The 21,993-nt window shown below is 42.6% G+C and overlaps 1 protein-coding gene across 1 annotated transcript in view; it reads left to right on the top strand.

Annotated features, from left to right (window-relative positions):
• The window catches only part of LOC137348085 (tumor necrosis factor receptor superfamily member 16-like), a 158,455-nt gene that overhangs the window by 120,282 nt on the left and 16,180 nt on the right, over positions 1 to 21,993 (top strand). Inside the window, exons 4-5 of the mRNA XM_068013265.1 lie at positions 5,973 to 6,171; positions 8,556 to 8,737. Of these exons, the coding sequence (XP_067869366.1) occupies positions 5,973 to 6,171; positions 8,556 to 8,737 (381 nt within the window). The remainder of the gene's footprint in view (positions 1 to 5,972; positions 6,172 to 8,555; positions 8,738 to 21,993) is intronic.

Here is a 21,993-nt window from a genome sequence, read left to right on the forward strand (position 1 = left end):
AACCAAAGAATGAAGGGCTCATAAACTCAAGAAATTCAATATGACTTTGTGAAGAATTCAATAAAGTAAAAGACAAAGATTAAGCTTCAAATGTAATTTACAACATCCATAGCTTTGTGACACCCACAGACGAGTTTACAATAAATTCCTTACGTTAGTGGTAGGGTTTAAACACCTTTAATTGGGTAGGAACTACACATTTAAGTGACTTTTTCCCCTAGATTAAGAATTCCTTTTGATTTTACAATCTAAACATGGAACACCGCTGCGTTTGAGATGCATTGTCAATGGTGTCTTGCTGTTTTAAGGTGCACAGGACCGTGTTTTATCTTCTAATGATTAAGGCACACAGTGATTTTGTTACAACAATTTTGGCTTTCAGACCAGATGTCTACTAAAAATATCTGCTATTTCCTTGAATGATCCAGCAGTCATGAGCATTTGAAACCTGCAAAACAACGTCTCCTGCGTAAAGAGTCGGAAGTTGAATGGTTATGTTGTGACCATTTTAGGTTTACAGCAGGATAGAGATAAGTTTTTTTTTAATATGATGAAAGGATATCCATCTCGAAGAAAATTTGGGAACAATTATGGTTTAGGCTTTGAAGAAAACACAAACCTGTGGTGAGCCTTGGAAATTGAACGAGCATTCCCCATAGCTGCATTAGTTTTATTGCCAAACCTGTTTTATGTCAAAAATACAACTGAAAGTAAGTACTTCTTCCCACAAATGGCAGAGACCCCTTCAAACATCATTTGCAGGTTAATAAAAAAAACTAATTATACAACCAAGTGATGTTTTTGGTCAATTCAGCCTTAGAAAATCTTTTCCCTATATGGCTGTAAAACTTAAAAAAAATTTGGCAACATAAAGATTTCATGATGGATTAAATTCTTCAAATGTTTGTTTCTAAAAATACCAGCAATTTATGGCTCAAGTCTCAGTCTGTATATATAGGCCACAATATTTTTCTGCAGGTTTCAAATGCTTGCGATTGCAAGGCCTTTTCATTAAAACAATGAACATTTTCAGGAGACAGAAACATCTGGTTTTAAAGCTGAGCTCGTGTTAACAGAGTTGATACACACCATCATCTCTCTGGGAAATGAAAGCATTGGAGGTTCTCTGCTGAGATTTACTTTAAGGTACGCTGGGGGTGGGGTAGGGAGGGAGAGATTTCCTCTCAGCTTTGTGCAACAAAATAGCAAACCCAATCATAAAGAATATGCTTAGTTGCACACAGCGGAAATCTCCCATTGTTGGAGTAGTGCAGACAGAACCTTGATCTGTGTCTGGGTCTCAGTTACTTGATCATGGTGAGGGGGTGGAGGGGTTAAAACAGACACCGCTAACCAAGAATAGAAAATGTTCTTTAGCTGATTTCTCTTGCACTGATGGAACACAATGTGTCAAAAACATAAATATGTAGTACTTAATTTTATTGTGATCGAACACTTGTGTGGGGCTAGGTTTTCTTCCATGGTGAGCTTACAGCAGTTCTGACTTTATTGTGACCCGAATCTATTTTCTTCAGTGAGCTTCATTTAAATATTGATTACGACATCCTAGTGCTATTTGTGCCCTAAACTGAAAACTTGCCTCTTGAGGGTTGGAGGGAAGGAATCTGGTATTCCTGCAGCAGCTTAAAGTGCATGGCAGCCACTTTGCATTTTAAACAATTTGGATCACTGCAATGTCTGAGGCTGCTGGTCCTTCAGAGCACCAAGCCCCAAAATTTACCAACACAGCTGCCCGAACAAAATAGAAAAAATAATAAAGTCCTTGCAGATTACGCTTCTGATGAATGGTCTTCTGATACAAAACAGTGAAAGTTCACTTTCAGTCTTCCAAGGTCCAATGAGAAAAGGGTCCTTCCAGAGATGGGAGTTCAGTTCAGTCCGGCAGTTGTAGTATAAACTCTTTTTTCCAGAGATGAACACAGTAGATCAATAATTTGTTATTTTTGTAAGGAATTAATTTGGCTCAAAGCTTTTTAGAAGTTTGGAAGAGAAACTACCCTGGGTTTAAATTGACTTAGAGACAGCTCTTCTATTTCCTTCATGTGCTGGATATGTCTGACAACTATGTGTCACTGATATCCAGTTTCAAAGTCAAAATGGATACATTGAAGTCCTGTTCTCCCTCTCTGTATGGTTATTGCCTGGCAACCAGAATACACTTTGGCTTAAAGTCTCTGGAACTTGCTGCCTTAAAGAGGTACTGATCTTTTACAGCATTAAAGGCACACAGCAATATTTCCTGAGGAGAAAAAAAAACAGGATCGTGACACCTGATAAAACTTTGCTGCGTTGACTGCAAAAGTATTGGTCATCTATTCAGTCTTTGAACCATTAGCTGCTGTCACCTTCCATGGCTGATTTAAAAAGGCCTTTTTTAAATTAAGTCCAATTCTTAATCTAACTCATACCATGCTCGAAGGATAATTTTATCCTGAAAAAAAGATAAAAAGTTCCTTAATATTCCAGATCATTTTAGTGAATTCTATAGATGACCTGTAAAACTAGTTCTCACAGAACGATTAATTGTAACAAGGAATGTGTTCATAGCGATTTACAGGGTACTTTTTCAACTGGGGCCAGATGGTCTGTCTTACTATATGGCTAGATGAAGTATGGTACTAACAAGTTGTAAATCAATATTGAGTACTGGCAAGAAATACTTTACAGTGGCTTTTGAAGGTTTTCTCAAACAACAGAACTAAGCACAATCACAACATCAGTAAACAAGGCTGCTTTATATTAGGCCAATCACCTAGATGTGAACAAAAGAAAAAAAGTAACAGACGAGAAATGACCTTTCAATCCGCTGAAGCTTATCCTTCTCTTGGTTACAGTAACATTTCTCATGATCACTTTCAATAAGTGCCTTTCACTTAATTGATCTTAAAAAAAAAATAGTGAGTTCTGTGCTCTGTTGGGAGATGGAATGCTTTCGTTTCAAGCAACCAGTGGTCAGCATCAAGCACTTCCAGGTCAGGTGTAGCATGGTTAGAGGCAGAGTAAAACTTCCTCCACTTTGACACAACAGTGTGCCTCAGCCTCAATCTCAGAAGAGCAATCCAAATGCACCAGAATTTTTATCCACCCATTTCCCACAGCTGCATTCTGTAGCCTTTCAGAGTGAGGTTGCTAAATTAGTATGCGTTATGTGTTGTGGGCTTGTATCCCCTAGACTGAGACAGGTCCAGCTCACTTCACACAGGACTCTTATAAGCTGCAGACAATGAGCAACAGTCTTGAGCTGGGTCAAAACCAAGTCCCAAAGGTGAATGATAAATGATCATCAGCTAACAAACAGTTTTCTGTAAAGACTATACCGTCCTTAAGAGAGCAGACTTTTGATTGTTGATGGCTACTCTCTCAGGAATGGTGCAATATGATATTTTTTTACAGCGAGTACTGCAATTGATGGGGAGAAGGGCAGGGAATGGAATGGAGGGCATTGCTGTGTTGGATTTGTGATTCTGTGATTAGTACAGAAGCCATTAAGTCACGTGTGTGTTATCTCCAGTTGTATCAATGATTGTGAAAGAGATCCACCCTTACCATGAAACAAATTAAAGATTTTATCATTTCTGTGGCATTACTGTTGAAAGGTTATTGCCACAGGTTCTCAGTGGGATTTATCAACAAACTACCGCAATGATATTAGTCATGTTGTAATCACATACCTTTTGCGTGGAATGTAAATTGATGCCCGGCTCTTCTGCTCTCCGATCTTCGCCAAAACAGTAATGAACACCCTTTTGTCAATAGACACACACCTTGAATGATATTGTGTAAATGGCACTTAATTCTAGAGCATAGAATTATACTGTTGCACTGACACAACCTTACCCGTCTTAGCCTTTTGTCATGTTCCAAAGATTAAACTGCCACTATCTCACACCAGTCACACTTTTAGTGAACAGAAGTCATATCATTTTAATCTGTTCTCAGTAGCAGTGTACATGGCCAATACCATCCATGTTTGCAGTGCAATTAAAAAAAGACTTGCATTTATAGGGCTGAATTTTACTCACGCTCCAAGGTCGGGGGTTGTGGCAGGGGGGCCCGGAAAATTCTTCTGGGAGAGGCCCACCCTGATGTCGAGAAGGCCCTGCCGCATTTTACTGGCGATGGCAAGGCCTCAGTGCGGACCCCCCCCCCGCCACTCAGCAGCGGAGCCTTCATTTTAATGTTAAAATTAAGTTTAAAAGCATGCAAATTAACTTATCTTGTCCCGGTGGCTGTCCCACTCCAATATTCCGGCCACCAGCTGGAGCTCAGGCCTTCGGAACTCTGTTCGGGGTTCCGAGGCGTGACACAAGTGGGGAGGTGGGAGGAGTGACGTTATCAGGGCAGGAGGTGGGGTGAGGGGGAGTGGGAAAAACACTTTGTATTGGCTGAGGGGGTAGTGGGAAGGGGTTGAAGGTCAAAGGTAAAGGTAAACAGTTTGGGCGACATTCAGGTTGGGAATTAAGTTTATTTCAGTTCGATAGGCCCAAAGACAAACATTGGCAGGTGGGGTGGGGGTGGGAGGGAAGGCCTCCAGCTTTTATTTAATATTTTAAAGACAATGTCAAATGCCTTTAAAAATTCAAATATCTTCGAAGGGCTTGAAGCCCTTTAAAAATGGCTTCAGTGTCTGCGCAGTGGTGCCAGACGCCATTGCTGGAGATGGAGCAGCCGCGCCCTCTACGTCATCGGGGGCAGCCATTCTGCCCCCTCCCCGCGCCAGTAAAACCCAGGCCATATAGTGCCTTTTATGACCTCAGGACATTCCAAAGCACTTTACAGTCAATGAGGTACTTTTGAAGTTTAGTCACTGTTGTAATGCAGGAAGCACAGCATCCAATTTGCATTCAACAATGTCTTGAATCGGCAATATGATAATGACCAGGTAATTTGTTTTTGTGATGTTGATTGAGGGATATATATTGGACACTGGGGGTAACTCACCTACTCTTCTTAGAAATAATGCCATGGGGTAATTATATCCACCTGAGAGGGCCGACAGGTCCTTGGTTTAATGTCTCATCCAAAAGACAGTACTTCCGGCAATGCAGCACTCCCTCTGTAATGCACTGGAGTGTCACCCTCGATTTTTGTGCTTCAAATCTCTTGAGTGAGACTTGAACCCACAATTTTCTGACTCAGAGATGAAGTGCTACCAACTGAGCCATGATTGACACAGAATGGAGGATCTGTCAGGTCATCTTCAACTCTGTTTTAATTGATAAATTTAGAAGTGCACAGAATAAACATTCAGCTTTAAATTTTGTCTATTTCCATATTAGTTTATTTTTCGAATTCCTTAGCTTTTGTGTTTCCGTCACAATTTCCTCTTCTAATGGTCGTTCTTAATCTGAATGCATTCCATACTGAAATTGTAACCAGTTAAAGTTGTAATGTTTGTAAACATGGGGCTCACTGTTTCTTTATATTGCATTCTGAAAGCTGGCTACTCATCACAGATGATAGAACATCTTGTCATAATGCACTAACATTGAAAACCACTAAAGCTCAAGCAGTTTAATGTGATTAGCATTGTGAGATTCAACTGACTTTTTCTGCCAGCCATTGTTTTATGTCTGATCACTTTTTATGCTTTTTATTATGAAGTCATCCTTTTTCACAATCTTGTAGCAATAAAAGGTTAAAAGGAATTCCTAATTTCTTCAATTTAGTTATGGAATCCTAAGTTTATCACCAATTTACTTAAGGAATTCGAATGGTATGAATTCTGAATGAAGTTGGCTGTAATATATTGCAGATGACAGTGACACTGAACCTGAGGGTATGTAGGATCATGAGCCTACGATTCGCAGAGTTTTAGTTTGTCAGTTATAAAGTGTTGTATTTATGGTACTCCATCTATATGGGAATTATAAAACAAATTATTGTGAGATAAACATTTTATGTTACCACAGAAAGTAAAGGGATCTCATTTTTTTTTCTTTCTTCAACAGCTGTTAACCCAAGATTCACTTGGGTTCACACAGAAATGCCTGCAAAAGCAGTTACAACAGCAGATATTATGACCACCACAGCTGTTCCAAGCTCTCCACAGTTTATTGGGCAGGGCAATACTGACAACATCATTCCTGTTTACTGTTCTATCCTGGCTGCTGTTGTAGTGGGACTCGTGGCTTATGTGGCTTTCAAACGGTTGGTGTTTCCTGAATGATTCCATTTTTCATCACATGGATATGATTGACAAGTGACATAATATGAAGTCATTAATTTGTGAAGAATGGGGAGTGTGTGGCAAGACTGGGATATGTAGTACAGTGTGATCTAATACCTTATGTTCGAAAGTGCAGCCTGTATAATGTTGTTTTAATTATGGAGTAGCATTAAAAGAGTCACATTATTTATTCATTTTCTTTACTTTCAGTTAAGTAGTCTTTATTTTCTTCCCTCTTCATTTGTATTTTTTCCTCTTGGTGGTAATATGAGGCTTTATTTTTTTGCAGCTTTTGTCCTATCCTCCTCCCATTGCCTTTTCCGTGGTCATCGCTCTATTTTGGCCATCCCACCTTGATTACCTTGTGCATGTATTTGTTATGTTAGAGGGATGTTTGCCTTGAGTTTTGCTGGACTCACCCCCATGTACCTACCCTCTTCACCAATTCCAGAATTTTCAGGCACAATTTCCTCTCTGGCTCCCCAGGAGAGGCCAAACTCATTAGTTCTTAGAATAACAACAACAACTTGCATTTGTACCTTTAACGTTGCAGGATGTCCCAAGGTGCTTCACAGGAGCATTATGAAAGAAAATTTGACACCAACCCACATAAGGAAATATTAGGGCATATGACCAAAAGTTTGGTCAAAGTGATAGGTTTTAAAGAACGTTGCAAAGAAGAAAACATAGGTAAGGAGATGGAGATGCTTAAGGAGAGAATTCCAGAGCCTAGGGCCTCAGCAACTGAAGGCATGGCCACCAATGGTGGGTCTATTAAAACCGGGGATGCACAGGAGATCAGAATTGGTGGAGTGCAGATATCTTGGAAGGTTGTGCGGCTGGAGGAGGTTAGAGTCAAGGAGAGTAGGTCATGGATGGATTTGAAAACAAGGATGAGAATTCTAAAATTGAGGCATTGCTTAACTGGGAACCAATGTAAGTCAATGAGCACAGGGGTCCCACCTATTGCTCATCTACATGCTACCCTTCAGCGACATCATCCAAAAACACAACAACAGGTTCCACATGTACGTTGACAACACCCAGCTCTACCCAATGGCCACCTCTCTCAACCCCACCACTCTCTCTAAATTGACAGACTGCTTATCCAACATCCATATGGGATAAGCAGAAATTTCCTCCAGCTAAATATTGGGAAGACCAAACCCATTATTTTCGATCTCCACCACAAACTCCATTCCCTAGTCACTAACTCCATCCCTCTCCCTGGCAACTGTCTGAGTCTGAATCATGCAGTTTGTAACCTTGGTGTCATATTTGACCCCGGATGAGATTCTGACTACATATCCACACTATCACTATAACTGCCTATTTCCACCTCTGGAACATCGCCCAATTGCGCCCCTGCCTTAACTCATCTGCTGCTGAAACTCTCATTCCTGCCTTTGTAACCTATAGACTTGACTATTTCACCACACTCCTGGCTGGCCTCCCACATTCCACGGGACTTGGTGTGAGTTAGGACATGAGCAGTTTTGCATAAGCTTATGTTTATGGAGGGTGGAATGTGGGAGGCCAGCTTATCTCGTATTGGATGTTGGATAAGCAGTCTATCAATTTCGAGACAGTGGTGGGGTTGAGAGAGGTGACCATTGGGTAGAGCTGGGTGTTGTCAACATACATGTGGAACCTGTTGTTATGTTTTTGGATGATGTCACTGAAAGGTGGCATATAGATGAGCAATAGGAGGGGGTCAAAGACAGATCCATGGGAGACATCAGAGGTGACGGTGCGGGAGCGGGAAGAGAAGCCATTGCAGGTGATTCTTTGGCTATGACTGGATAGATAAAGATGGGACCAGGCTAACATGTTGTACTGATTTCTAAAAAAGCATCTAGTGCTTTCTTTAAGGACTGCAAAGAGTTAGTCCTCACTCCAGCTTCAGAATCCTGCTTCTCACTCCCACATTTAGAACTTAGTTCGACGGGTCAATCATGCTCTGAAAAAGGAAAAGCTCTCAACATCCAAACTCACTTCCTGCTTTCTCAGTTTATATGGCCACTCTCTAATCCTAATCACACCCATTTCCTCAAGCAGTACATACATACTGTTAGCGCCCTTAAGTATTTAAAATACCCAACTCTGATCCCTTCTAAGTCTATGCGTCTCCAGCAAATGCAAACCTATCTAAGGTTGGGTTTGTCTTTGTTGCACTTACCCCAGAACCACTTTGTTTCAGAGCTTCTTATAGTTTGGTCCGTATTTGAATTCCTGCCGTAGAAGAATCCATTCCCTATGTATTTCCCTCTCTGTCACCTGTCTGTTTCTCTTTCTTTCTCTTTGTATAGTGAGCTTGATTTGAATTTCCTCAACTCATTGCAGTTCTTAATTTTTTTTTCCTTAGATGGAACAGCTGTAAGCAAAACAAGCAGGGAGCAAATAACAGGACAGTAAACCAGACACCGTCTCCAGAGGGGGAGAAACTGCACAATGACAGTGGAATCTCGGTTGACGGTCAAAGTCTACAGGACCAACAACAAAAACTACAGCAGCAGCAACAGCAACAGAAGCAGCAACAGAACCAAGGTGGGTATTGGGAGTTCAGAAATAATTAATGTTATTTTAATGGCAGAAGTATCATCATAAAGATAACAGTGTCTTTCAAATGCATATTTTACTTACACCACATAGAATCACAGTAACTTACAGTACAGAGGGAGACCATTCGGTCCATCATGCCTGTGTTGCTCTTTGATGCTTAGTCCTACAACCCACTTTTTGTCTGTAACCCTGTAAGGGTTAGAGAAAAAAAACTGGCATCGGGGCAGATACTCTGATTAATTCAATTCTAGTACTAATAAGTTCTGACATACTTAAGCTGTTAAACTTGTTGTCCATGGGCATAAAATGCTTCCGACGTAGAATTGTAGTTACAATGCTAGTGTGAATACAATGCAGGATATCCTATTTTGAACTTACGCTGACAAATGTGTCTCCCATGTTGTTAAAACCAGGGAGCGCACTTTTCTTTAGATTTCTTGTACTATTTGGTCGGAAAATTGATAAATATCAATGAATGGATTTTGCACTTGTAATCCAGATTTATTGGTCTACAGGAGCCTATTGTAAATTGAGTCATTCAGGAATTCAAACTTGATTTTATTAGCATTGTTCATCACTGCAGTTCGGAGCTTAGGGCCAGCCATGCTTCAGTTTTTTTTTTAATGGATTGGTTGAGTGATCAGCTCATTTTTCAGCTTCCTGAACATGTGCCCAGCCCAGTTAAACTGGCACGGATGGATAAATTTAGACTGGCAATGCAGTTTGAGGCATATCACGACATAAATATGTGTAGACAAGTACAGATACACCTCAACATTGGATGTACAATTGCAAATTGAATTTGCTGAGAACAATGAAATACAAAGTAGTTATTTATATAAATCAATTCTTGTAAAGCAATTCTAAGTGTTTACATAAGCTGTGTGGTGTGTTGTAAATTGTGAAATCACCTCAATTACTGAAAAGTAAAACATTAATCCATTTAATTCAAAGAATTAAAATAACAGATTGAAAAATCAGACTTAACGAGTTAGTGAGGCTGAACAATGGGTTTCCAACATGTGTTTATATAGTGCCTTCACTGTCGTAAAACTTCTCAAGATGCTGTTATCAAAAAAGAGTTTGACGACCTAAAATATCCATTAAGCCATCCCAAGTGTGACCTGTCATCCAGCAGAGTTTATGAATCAAGTTTTGCTGAAAATTCTTGCTTTATTATTAATCCAAACCATGTGATTAAGTGCTGAGAAGCCTCAAACTAGTTTGTTTATTGGATCATTCCTGTACCTTGTTGAGCATTGTGAACTGTAAGAATAAGTGCATTGAATATACAAAAAAGACAATTTGCAATATTTATGCCTCAGCACATTTGATCACAACTTTTTTGCAAATACATCGAAATGAAAATAATGAGACAAGGGGCTTGATTTTTAGCTCCCGCCAGGGCTGGGATCAGAGGTGGGCGGGAGCTAAAATTAGCCCTGCCGTCTGGATGGTGCCCCAGCTCCATCCTGCCCCAGGGCTGTCCTTGTGGAGGTGGGATTGGGGTGGGGTCGGCAGGGCTACCTTTCCACATACAGTGGGTAGAAAACATAGCTCATTTGGCCCACTTTAGGCCAATTAAAGGTGGCCAACTGGGATTTTGCAGTCCGCCTCCAGGTTCCTGCAGGTGGTGGTGGCCACTTTAGATGCCTGGAAGTGGCCTCCCGGCAGCAGACCTAGGGGGGCCAATGCTCCAGGCAGACTTAGAGGCCCTCCCTGCCTGCCTGGGTGCTGCAGCAGTCTCAGGCCGCCCTGCAGTGGGGTTTCTACTCCACCCCTCCCACAGTGGTGGCCTGACTGTAAAACCCATTTTTATTTTAAATTCAAAAAGCTGGAGAGAGGGTGCCTCCATGTTCAAGCCCCCCCCCACCCCCCAACTTACCTACCTTGTATTGAAGCCTCATGGATGGCCTCTGATTGGTCCTCCAGCTTCGAGAGCCCACCCACCATCCTTAATTGGACAGCAAGTTTGCCCTCTGGTCACCCTGGGGAAAATCAAAATGGGTGACTGTTTCCCCCACAAAATGGCGGCCCTCCTGCGTGGGCCACATGTCGCGGAGCTGCTGCAATCTTCAGTCATTTGAATAGCCGTGGCGGGCCGCACCCCCCCCCCCCCCCGAACATGTGGAGGGGATGGGCTGTCTGTCCCTGGCAATGACATCAGCAGCCTGTGCGCAAGCACTAACGCCATTTTTAAAGAGCTGTCAGTCCTACCGGGAGATTTTAATATTTAAAGATAGCCCCCCAATAACAATTAAATTAATTATTTGCCCTTCCCCCCCCCCCCCAAAAAAAAACTTACCTTTACAATCTGACCCTCCTCCCACAAAACTGCACAAACTTTCAACTCCAACCTATCCCACCATCTTGTACACACATGACGTTAATTTGACCCTGCTACCCACACACCCCCCCCCCACCCCCGCACTGTGAAACTGACCAACTTACCTCCTTCCCCCCCCCCCCCCCCACCCCCCCACCAGCATGGCGCCTCGTTTCCCCGTACGGGGATCCGAAGGCACGGGAGTGCCTGCCATCGGGCAAAGATTGGAGGGGGAACACGGGCAGCAATGTAAGTATCATGAATTCATTCATTTTCATTTATTTAAATATTTAAATGGCGGTCCCGTCACCATGCAGCTGGGGTGGGAGGGGGGGATGCGGGGGAATGCCACAAGGCCTTGCCGCTGCTGGTAATATCGGGCTGGGCCCTCCTAATGTCGGGGTGCATGGTGGCCCTCTCCCAGAGGCATCTTCAGGTGCCTCCCCACCACCACGCTGCACCCCCCCACCCTGCCTTGGAACCCGATGCCTGGGGGAGAACTAAATGCAGCCCAGTGTGGACTTCTGACCCACATTTCAGCCTGACTTTGGCGCTCAGAAGCCTGCAGGGAAAATCCCAAAGTCTCTGCTGTAAAAATGTTAACGCTTACAAAATGAAAGCTGAATAAATATCTGGTGAAGAATGGAATGGAGAATTATGAAGGATAAACATGAAGATTACAAGGTAAATTCTGTGATCCCTGTACTGCTGGCAGAAATTGTGCTTAAAGGGAGTTCCTGTCATTGATGGGTTTACAACACTGTTCTGTTTTAACTCACAAAGATTGAATTGATTTCACAATTTAAAATACATGACACAATTCACAGCTCCCGGCTGGGCGGGTGCCATTAGTGAATTTGCCCATAAATTCTGTGTAGAACATGATTGTTCCTGAGCTGCTGGGATAATGGAGGTATCATTACCAAAGAAGGCAATTGATGAAAGATGTATAATATGTGATGAAGTTTTGCCTTTGAGTCTGCCCTTAGGAGATTAAAGAATGATTATATTTTTAAAAAGCTCGACTGCTTTGGATGGAAACTAGGCAATGGATTGTCAATATTCAGTGTAATTTAAAATATGATTAAATAGAGTTGATTACCTTTGGATCAGCATTTTTATTTAAATACCTGGGCCAGGAATCGAGTCCACTGGCATTGAATTCAAATGATTCAATAGATTGAAATTCACATATGCATCATTTATCTATTTGGATTGGGTCTTTCGTGATCTTGGTGTCTGAATGGGCAGATTCCATGTCTACAAGAGCTCATTATCAGGCAGCCAGTAAGCCCTCTGTTCAGGAATAGAATCTGCATAGTCAGACATTGTAATATCAGAATACAATGGTCATGGTACAAGTTTGAATTGAAAATGCATTCCTAGAATGACATTCTCAGTGGGAGCTGTCAGGGTCTTTGCCGGGAACTAGTCCCTCCTGGTCAATCAATTCACTATAGTATATTATTTGATTCCAAGTTGCTAAAAAGGCAGGTGTTCCTGCTGATTTATAAACCCACAGCGTCAGACTAAGTGGGCCTGTGTTTAGCTTTTCCTGTTGTCAGCACTGGCTGTCCCACCAATTGTGCCCTGATTATTGACCTGTTGTACTGTTAAACCTTCCTGCTGGCCAGTTTCTGAGATCTTTGTGCTATAGGTAGATATCTACGGTTAGAGTTGTTGAAGATGATAGGACAATTCACAAGGGGAACGATCAGAAGCTTTACCAATCAGATGCCAATTGATTCTATAATGCCAATAGCAGTATAAAGCACAATGAGAAATCAATGTTATACCCACTGAGATAGTATATTTAATAGAAATCAGGTGCCTTTTTTCCAGTTGTCTTGGCCTCAGTTATGCTGCTCAGTTGACTTTCCATTTAAACCAGGACACAGAAATTTTTTCACAAAAACGTGATGATCCAACGAACTCAATTTCTAGAGCAGCCATTTTGTTCACTGCACTCAGGAATGACTGTTTCTACAACACAGAAGGCCAATGTATAGGTTGGTGGTTGTTTAGAGTTGCTGAAATAAAAGCAAAACACTTCAAATGCTGTTTAAACATATAGGGCTCAATTTTCTTGGCGGGGGTCAAGTCCTGCCGTTGGGGCCATAAGCAGGAGCCAGCCCCAATCCGGCAGGCAGCAGGACCTTAGGGCGACATTTTGCCAGTGGTGGCCAATTAACAGGCCGCCGCTGGGGCCATCCAATTGAGGATGGCAGATGCCCCTCCAGAGCTGCCGGCCCAATCAGAGCTAGCAGTGGCCTGAGCTGAGCTTGCATCACAAAGGAAACAGTGCTCTCAGAGACAGATGAGTTTCTTTGGGGAAAGCGAGGTCTGGCAGGCAGGCCCCGCTAATTTGGGGAGGGTGGTGGGGGAGTGGGGTTGTTCTGGCAGCGGCGGCCTGGGCATGGGGCCGGCCATTGCCACCCTTTGTGGGCTATGGAGCCTCCATCAAGGAGGGCCCCCCTGGATACCACTGGGAGGCCGGTTTACTCTTGGTCTCCAGCCACAGTGGCAGGCTCTCCTGATGCAGAAAAAGGTTCATGGGGCCAGGAAGAGCCCCTTAAGTAGGCCCGTAAGTGGCTCAAGCAGCCGCACCACTGAGGCATTATGCCAAGTTGGCGGGAAGACGGCAGGCTCCCCTCCAGATGCCTTCACCTGCCATACTGCCAAAGGGCTGGGAAAATTCAGTCCATAAAAACAGTGGAGTTCAGTTCCTTGCTGAAATGTTATTCAAGAACTTATACCAATAATTTTTGAAAGTTTACTTTGTTTTTTGTTTTTAAAAAAAAAAATCAATGGAAGATTCCTTTGCTAGCGGTGAGTAGTTCTTTCAGTGTTTATCCCTATCCCTATCCCATCAAGGACCTATACTGAGGTATAATAGTACATTACACTCTGTTCTTTATTGTACTGCCTCTTAGCTGCAATGAAAAAGAAGCTATTGCTCTTACTTGTTAAAATAAATTATTATTTCAAATGGCAGTTTTAAATAATCTGAACTTTCCAGAGTCATGTAAAGAAAATTATTTTCTTTGTTTCTATTGCATCTCCTCTGCTCTGCAGTGTGGGAAGAATGACCATCTTTTCCTGTGTTTCTATTAATATTTTCTTTCCTTCCACACTATCCCATAATCCTTTAATCTTTCAGTATTCTGGGTGTGATCAAGTATATCATCCTTTAGAGATCCAGTTGCCTAATCCCTGAGTGTTTGTATAGCTGGTGAGGTTCTTGCCATGCAAAGGTTTCGTTTCGTATTGTAAGCAGAAAATGTGTCCAAGTTCAATTATTCAGTCCCTTTCTTGTAATTCTTTATGCCCTGAGCCAGGCAAATGCACAAGCTATCAAATTTTTACATTTCAGGAAAGACACAGCCTTCAGAAATTTGCGATTAGTAAGGGAAGGCAGATTTCCAAGCCAGTTCTAAGGAAGCAGTGCCAAGTGATGCCCGTTATTCTAGGAAAGGAAGACTAGGAAAAAGGGAGACACCAGAGTCTGTATTGAGAATTGTTAACAAGAACAATTATTCTCCATAAAGATCTACCCATTAAAATGTTTCTGTTGCACTAAGACTGTATCCTAATGGTTCCAATGTAGTATTTACTGTGGTTCAATATTCCTTAAGCCTTATACCTACATATTTTGGTACCAGGTTATAGTGAAGAATGGACAAAAAAAAAATTAACTCTTGGACTGTCTTGACACAGATAATTTTCAGAGCTGCTGTGTTAGCCCCATTTCGGACTTTTTTCCACATTAAAGGTTAGGAAAAATCACAATTATACAAATTGCCTAAGCATTAGCTCACTTTAAAAATTGGATTATAATAATAATCTGCTTTATTAATTCTAATTATATAAATACTTATTTTGGACTAACTGTAGATAAGGTCAGAAGGTTACTAAAGAATCATAATGAAGGCCTGCGTTGTATGATGACTGAATTCCATATTTATTACTTGGGATTTGAAGGATTGCATTTTACAATTCCATCCATTTATAATTAGGCAAGTAATTAGATGACTAAATAATTCAAACTGTATTTTTATTACACAGGATGATGAAATCTTCCAGGATTTTGCAGATATTTTGGGTATTGTATTCCACAATTCCATCTACCTTTCTGTGAAAGCCGCTAATCAGTGGTCTTGGTCATGAGATTTTCCTAGGTTGAGCATCCTGAAAAGTGTGAGAGTTGTAAGGTCAAACATCAATCTCTGTTCAAGACATATTCTCTGTTCTATATTAATTTATAGAATGAATGCAGCTTACCCTGCAAATTACACAGAAATTAGCTTATGTCCCAAGACATAGTTCATGGACAAAAATGTTTTAAAAACTTATGCTCTGAAATTCATGGAGACTTCCATCAGCACAGGTGTGCCATGGTGGAACCTTCATCAGCCGACAGCTGAGGATGCAGATCCTATCCGGAATTGCAGATATGCAGCCATTTAAATGACCAGGGTGCGTGCATTGTATTTATTTATTTAGAGATACAGCACTGAAACAGGCCCTTCGGCCCACTGAGTCTGTGCTGACCAACAACCACCCATTTATACTAACCCTGCAGTAATCCCATATCCCTACCACCGACCTACACTAGGGGCAATTTACAATGGCCAACTTACCTATCAACCCGCAAGTTTTTGGCTGTGGGAGGAAACCGGAGCACCCGGCGAAAACCCACGCGGTCACAGGGAGAACTTGCAAACTCTGCACAGGCAGAACCCGGGTCCCTGGAGCTGTGAGGCTGCAGTGCTAACCACTGCACCACTGTACCGTCCTATATTATATTATAGACACAATGCACTAGTCGATCCAAGAGTCCATCCCTCTGAGACCCTAACTGGCTGAAGAAAAGTACAAGGTAAGCTTACTCCTTGCTCCTATAGGAGCAATTTGTGGCCATTTACAGCTCGACAATTCCTCTTGACTGAATGGATGTTCTGTGTCAACCTGTCTCAGATGGCTACATTCTCACCTCAGCCTATACTCTGGACCGACATTCTAATAGAGCGCTGAGGGAAGTGCCCAAGTGTCAGAGGCACCCTCCTTCAGATGAGACAGTGAGGCCATGTTCTGCCTGTTCCAGTGGTTCTATGGGATAAAAACTGTTTGGAAACATTCAACCGTCTCCACCAAAAATGATAAACTCATTATTCATCTAATTTCTCTCTATGGAATCATGTTGTGTCCACATAGAAGCTAGTGCATTTAAAAAACAATTTACACCTGGGATGTGGGCATCATTGGAAAGGCTAAGATTTATTGCCAATCCCTAGGCCATACTTTTACATGACTCCCCGCCCCCCCCCCAACCCACACAGGAGCAGTCCGGTGGTGGGGGTGGGGGAGGTGGTGCGTAAAATTGAGTGGGAGGCAGGAGGGGCCATTCCCAAGCCTTCCCACCCTGCTGCAATTTTACTGGCGAGGGGGCGACGGGAAACAAGCTGCCTGTCCCAGGTCACTCAAGGCCCTTAAGTCACCAATTAACTGCAACTTAAGCCTTAGGCCTCACACCTGGCAGCATCCTTGCCGGCTGGGAAGGGGGCCCTCCTGATCGGGCACCCTGCACCCCATGGAAAGACCACCCTGAAGCCCCAACTGGTCGCACTGAAATTAAGTCCACCCCTTGGGACCCACCTTGCCTCATTGGGGCTGGCCGATTGTACCCGGTGAAACTCCAAATCTTATCTTTGTTCCAGGGCCGATGTCCACGATCCTGCCGTTGGCTGGATGCAGTCCGTGCACTGCTCCCAGTGGCACTGCTGGTACTAAGAGCTGCCAGCCCGCTGATTGGCCAGCAGCTCTTGGAGGCGGGACTTCCTGCCTCAAGGAGGTGGAAGTCCCGCCGAAGTCCAATTAAGGGTCTGGGGAGTGTATAATCCCGGCACGGCTCCCCAGGCCCGGTGGAGGTGGGCTCACCCCCGGATATTGGGCCAGTGGGCGGGGCTTCCCGCCTCACGTAAAATTCCAGCCCTAGTTTCTTTTGAGAAGGTGGTGGTGAGTCTTCTTGTACCACTGTAGTCCATTTAGTGAAGCTTCCACGATGCTGTTAAGTAGGGAATTCCAAAATTTTGATCGAGGAAGAATGAAGGAACTTCAATTGCATTCTACTGGGCAGGCATCCCAACTGTGGTCACCATTATTACATTGTTTGTGAGCAACCTGTATTGCCTACATAACACTTGCTGCATTTCATGCAATGAATTTAAAGTTCCATCACCATAATATAATAAAATAAGCTATGAAGACATGTTTCTGAGAGATGCGATAAAGTGCTATGGAGCTGCCATTCTTTCTGATTAATGGTGTTTGGCCAGGGATGCAGCTTGGGGGAGACCACCAAAGCAAATTCCTCAGCTAAATTGTTAGCAGCACACTAAAATTTTGACAGTGATGTTCCCAATCATGGTTTGAACCCTGCAATTTTCCAATCAAATCTACCATCATTACATTATAAGCATGGATGCAGGGATATGTTTGGGACTCGGCTTCAGCTTCCCATTGTTCCGCTTAAAGCAACAAGCAGCCAAAAGTCCTGGGAAACAAGACTGAGCAAGGACACAGTGAAATTAAAAACAAGCAAAACTTAGAATTAAAAACAATTCTCGATATGTGTGAGGAGAGGGAGATGCAATGTTTTTAAGAATATTAAAGCACTGTGCCATTATTTTTTTGCTATTTCTGTTTCAAATAGATTTTGGCATGCTGTACAATACTTGTCCAATTTGTAGGAACTATTTTAATTCTCTATAAGCTACTCTAACATACTTTCCAAGGACCTCAAAACTGTAGTACTTTTTGTCTTTCTGTCTTCCTTTCTTATTATCTACATCAGGAGTGCCTAAGCTTTTTTCTCTTTGGGCCTACATGGATTAATTTGTATTGATTTTAAGCCAGAGATGCCAACACAGCTTAGGGAGGAATCTTATGTTCTCCCCAGCAGCGGGTCTGGAGGTGGGGAGAGCATAAAATCAGGTGGGATAGTGGCCTTTGAACGGCCTTCCCACTCTGCCACCAATTGAGGCTAACTGGGCGTTTAACCCCAGTTAAGGGCCTCATCCCACTGGGGCTGCAATTAGCTGTGCAACGAGTGACCCTGTCGCTGCATGGGAAGCATAGCACGAGAAATCGTGCGGGCTGCTTCCCGGCTCCGGGAGTGGGGGCGGTCCCTTGTTAAAAAGCACTTAGTGCCTCAACAAGGGACTCGGTATCAGGAACGGGGAAGGGGCCTGCTGAGAGCCATGCCCCCACACCCTCCCCCCCCCCCCACCCGCCCCGCCACCCCTCTGCAAGAACCCTCCCGCCCTGACCTACCTGAACCCTGGGTGCAGCGACACTTTTCAGCTTTCAGTAGCTGCTCCTCCGGCAACAGCCACCACCTCTGCGGTGACGCTGCTCAGATGAAGAGCTGCCAGCCTCTGCTTAGCTGGCAGCTCTCCAAGGGTGGAATTTCGGGTGACAGGGTCCTTGATCCTGTGAAGGCCCGCCGCTGTCCACTTAAGTGACTGGCACTAGATTTGGCGGGCCTGCTGGAGAAGAAGCAACATGGGGATATTGGCGTCACTTTTTCTGGATTTACGGACATCGAGACCCCTGTCACCTGTATAAAATCCCAGCCTTTGTGTCCGAATTGAGGTTTTACGCCCCAATGGGACAATAGCAATCAATAATATCCCTTTATAAACTTACAGATCAACTAAATTCAAACAGAATAAACTAAGAGTACAAAACATAAGCACAAATGAGCTTCACAGGCTGGGCTATCATGGCTTGCAGGTAACAAATGGTTTACAGGCCAAAGTTTGGACATCCGTGATCTACAGGCTTTTAAAATACAAGTTTAAAGTCAATAAACAATATTTATTGATTTTTCTCATCTGCTGTTCAAATGCCGCAGGAATCTTGACACTTCTGACTGAGAACAATATTATAACTTTAGCAAAGACCAGGGTGAAGCTTAATGCAGTTAATGTTCAAGCAGCAAAATTGTTTAGAAACACATGTACAGATCCCTGTGCAAAATAACACATAAACTCCAGGATAACAGCGGCATGCAATGCAAAAAAAGCTGTAGCTTTCCCTTTAAATCTTGAAATTTAAAGTTCTAAAAGGATGTCGCAGCAATGGTTGTAAACACTAAAATGAGTGCAGATGGGGGTGGGGGAAGGGTTGGGCTGAGAGGCATTTGGCCCATGTAGTTTCTGCTTCCACAGTGACCTACAATCCCCCATCACAGTATCCAACTGCCTGTTGATAGACTGCAGAGAGTTCACCTCCTCTACCCTGTCTGGAAGACTATTCCATGTTTTAATCACTTTATGATGAAATGCCTCCTGATGCCAGCCCAGAACATTCCTTTTTAAAATTTTGTACCTAAGTCGTCTTGTCTTACAGTTGTGGCTTAACTTAAAATAATGCTCAGGATTACCTTTTCTACTTTACTTAATATATTTAAATACTTCTATAAAATCCCCTCACATTCCAAAGATATAGAGTCTAATGGGGAGAAATTCATTCGCATAGCGCCACTTCTAATAGCGCTACCCAGACTATGTCGATTCCCTGGGCTGCTACCTGCACAGCCCGTGTGGTGTTCTTCGATGATATCAATGAATGTGACTGCGTGAGCTGTGCAGGTAGCAGCCCATGGCACTCCCAGCCCCCGGGGAATTGATGTAAATCTGCGGAGCAGTGCTAAGGCAAACAAAGTTCGCCCCACAAAATCATTACTCATAAAATACATTTATTAGCAGTCAAAGCAAATCAACAGTCCAACATTCATCCTTGATTTTTATGTATCAATGCCCTGTAATATTGTGCAGGGTGTCAAGACCAAGTATAGACTTCAGGTAAAGTGGAATTAGAGGATGGGGGATAATTGGACAAAGGTATGCAAGATAATTATTCATTACCCACTTTTAAATTCATACATTCTGTCCTTATTATATCACCATTATAAATTCCTATGTCCACATTTACCATGGAGACTGCCGATGTTTTTTTATTCTTTCATGGGATGCGGGCATCGCTGGCAAGGCCAGCATTTTTTTTCCCCATCCCTAATTGCCCTTGAACTGAGTGGCTTGCTGGCCTATTTCAGAGGGCAGTTAATAGTCAACTACATTTGCTGTGGGTCTGGAATCACATGTAGGCCAGACGAATTAAGGATGGCAGATTTCCTTCCCTAAAGGGCATTAGTGAACCAAATGGGTTTTTACAACAATAGACAATGATTTCATGGTCACCATTAGACTAGCTTTTAGTTCCAGATTTACTAATTGAATTCAGATTTCACCATCTTCCATGGTTGGATTCAAACTCATGTCCCCAGAACATTAGCCTAGGTGTCTGGATTATTAGTCCAGTGACATGACCACTATGCCACGGCCTCTGGGACTGGATTTATCAAAGTTATCAAACTTGTCACACTTAGTTCCACCCTCCTGCAAAAGGTGGTGCTGCAATGCATCCACTGTCAGGTAAATGTAATTACAGTGACATTTCTCATTCCTCAAGACAATTGTCCTTGTATCCTTGAAGTTCTTCTGAGTGAGATAGACAATTAGTACTAATTTGGAACAGTTTTGTGCTGTGTTTGCACGGCCACTGAGGATTTCCTTGAAACCTCTCAATCACCTTTCACATAGGACTCTTACAGCCAGCAGTGACTTGGAGACATGGAAACTTGTCACACTGTAATTCCATCCTCCTGCAAAAGGTGGTGCTGCAATGCATCTACACGTGTAATTACAGTGTGACAGGTTTACATCAGTAGTTTCTATTACAAATGTAGACATAGGAATTTATAATGGAAAAAGTTGATGGGAAGTAGGTGATGTAAGATTTTTAGTTGTTGGGACTGGCTGGCACATTGTCCATTCACCTCCAGGACCACAGTTTGAATCCAGCTCATAAGATAAGATGAAGGTTACCTCTCTATGTTACTGCTGGCTGTAAGAGTCCTACATGAAAGGTGATTGAGAAGTTTCAATGAAATGTTGAGTGGCCATGCAAACACAGCATAAAACTGCCACCAATTTAGTATTAATTGCCTATCTCAGTCAAGAACTTCAAGGATATAAAGATAGTTGTCTTGAGAAATGAAAAATGTCACTCTGGGGACAGGACAGAATGCTGCGGTGAGGTTCAGGCTGAGGCAAATTGCTGGCAGAGTGCTAAGTTGGCTGTATTATACTTGATCGGGAAATACTTAATGCTGACAATGGGTCCCAGAAATAAGGAAATGTTTCATTTTCCAGCATTAACATTGTTCACATTGATTAACATAAAAAACAAATCGAAGTGTTCTCATCTATACCCCTCATTCTCAATTGGATACAGGAAGGTTTGTAAAGGGATGAGACAATTAAGTTTGATACCCAGTGATTTAAAAAAAATATGAAATTAGTTGAGATCTTTAATCTCAAACTCCTTGGCTTATGCACCGCCTATGACGAGCCATCCTGAAACTTGAATGCACTGGATTTAAACTTTTTTTGGAAAAGAAGAATCTCTTACAAGGCAAAATATATATGTTATAGGCACATGGATATCTGATGAAACATTTCACCCAATCTTTTGTTCCAAAGTATGTTGGAAGTATTAATTGAAAACTGCCTGAAGGCAAAAGGGCTCAGCCCCAAAATACAAACTTGTACCCTTGAACCAGGAATATTCCAGGTCGCAGTACTGACCTTTACAGTTTTGCAGGCCTATTTCAAAAACATGCTTCTCATAAGGGACATCTCCAACTGGCGAGATGAGATTAGTAAATTTATCACCCTGAGGGCTTGAAAAAGTTATTCAACTTTTACAAGAAACATTCTTCTTTATTTCTGTAGATCTGATGATAGTAATTTGTTGTACATTGATAAGGATGAATGAAGGTGAAAGATGT

Source organism: Heterodontus francisci, chromosome 33 (genome assembly GCF_036365525.1).
Source record: "Heterodontus francisci isolate sHetFra1 chromosome 33, sHetFra1.hap1, whole genome shotgun sequence".
Taxonomy (NCBI): domain Eukaryota; kingdom Metazoa; phylum Chordata; class Chondrichthyes; order Heterodontiformes; family Heterodontidae; genus Heterodontus; species Heterodontus francisci.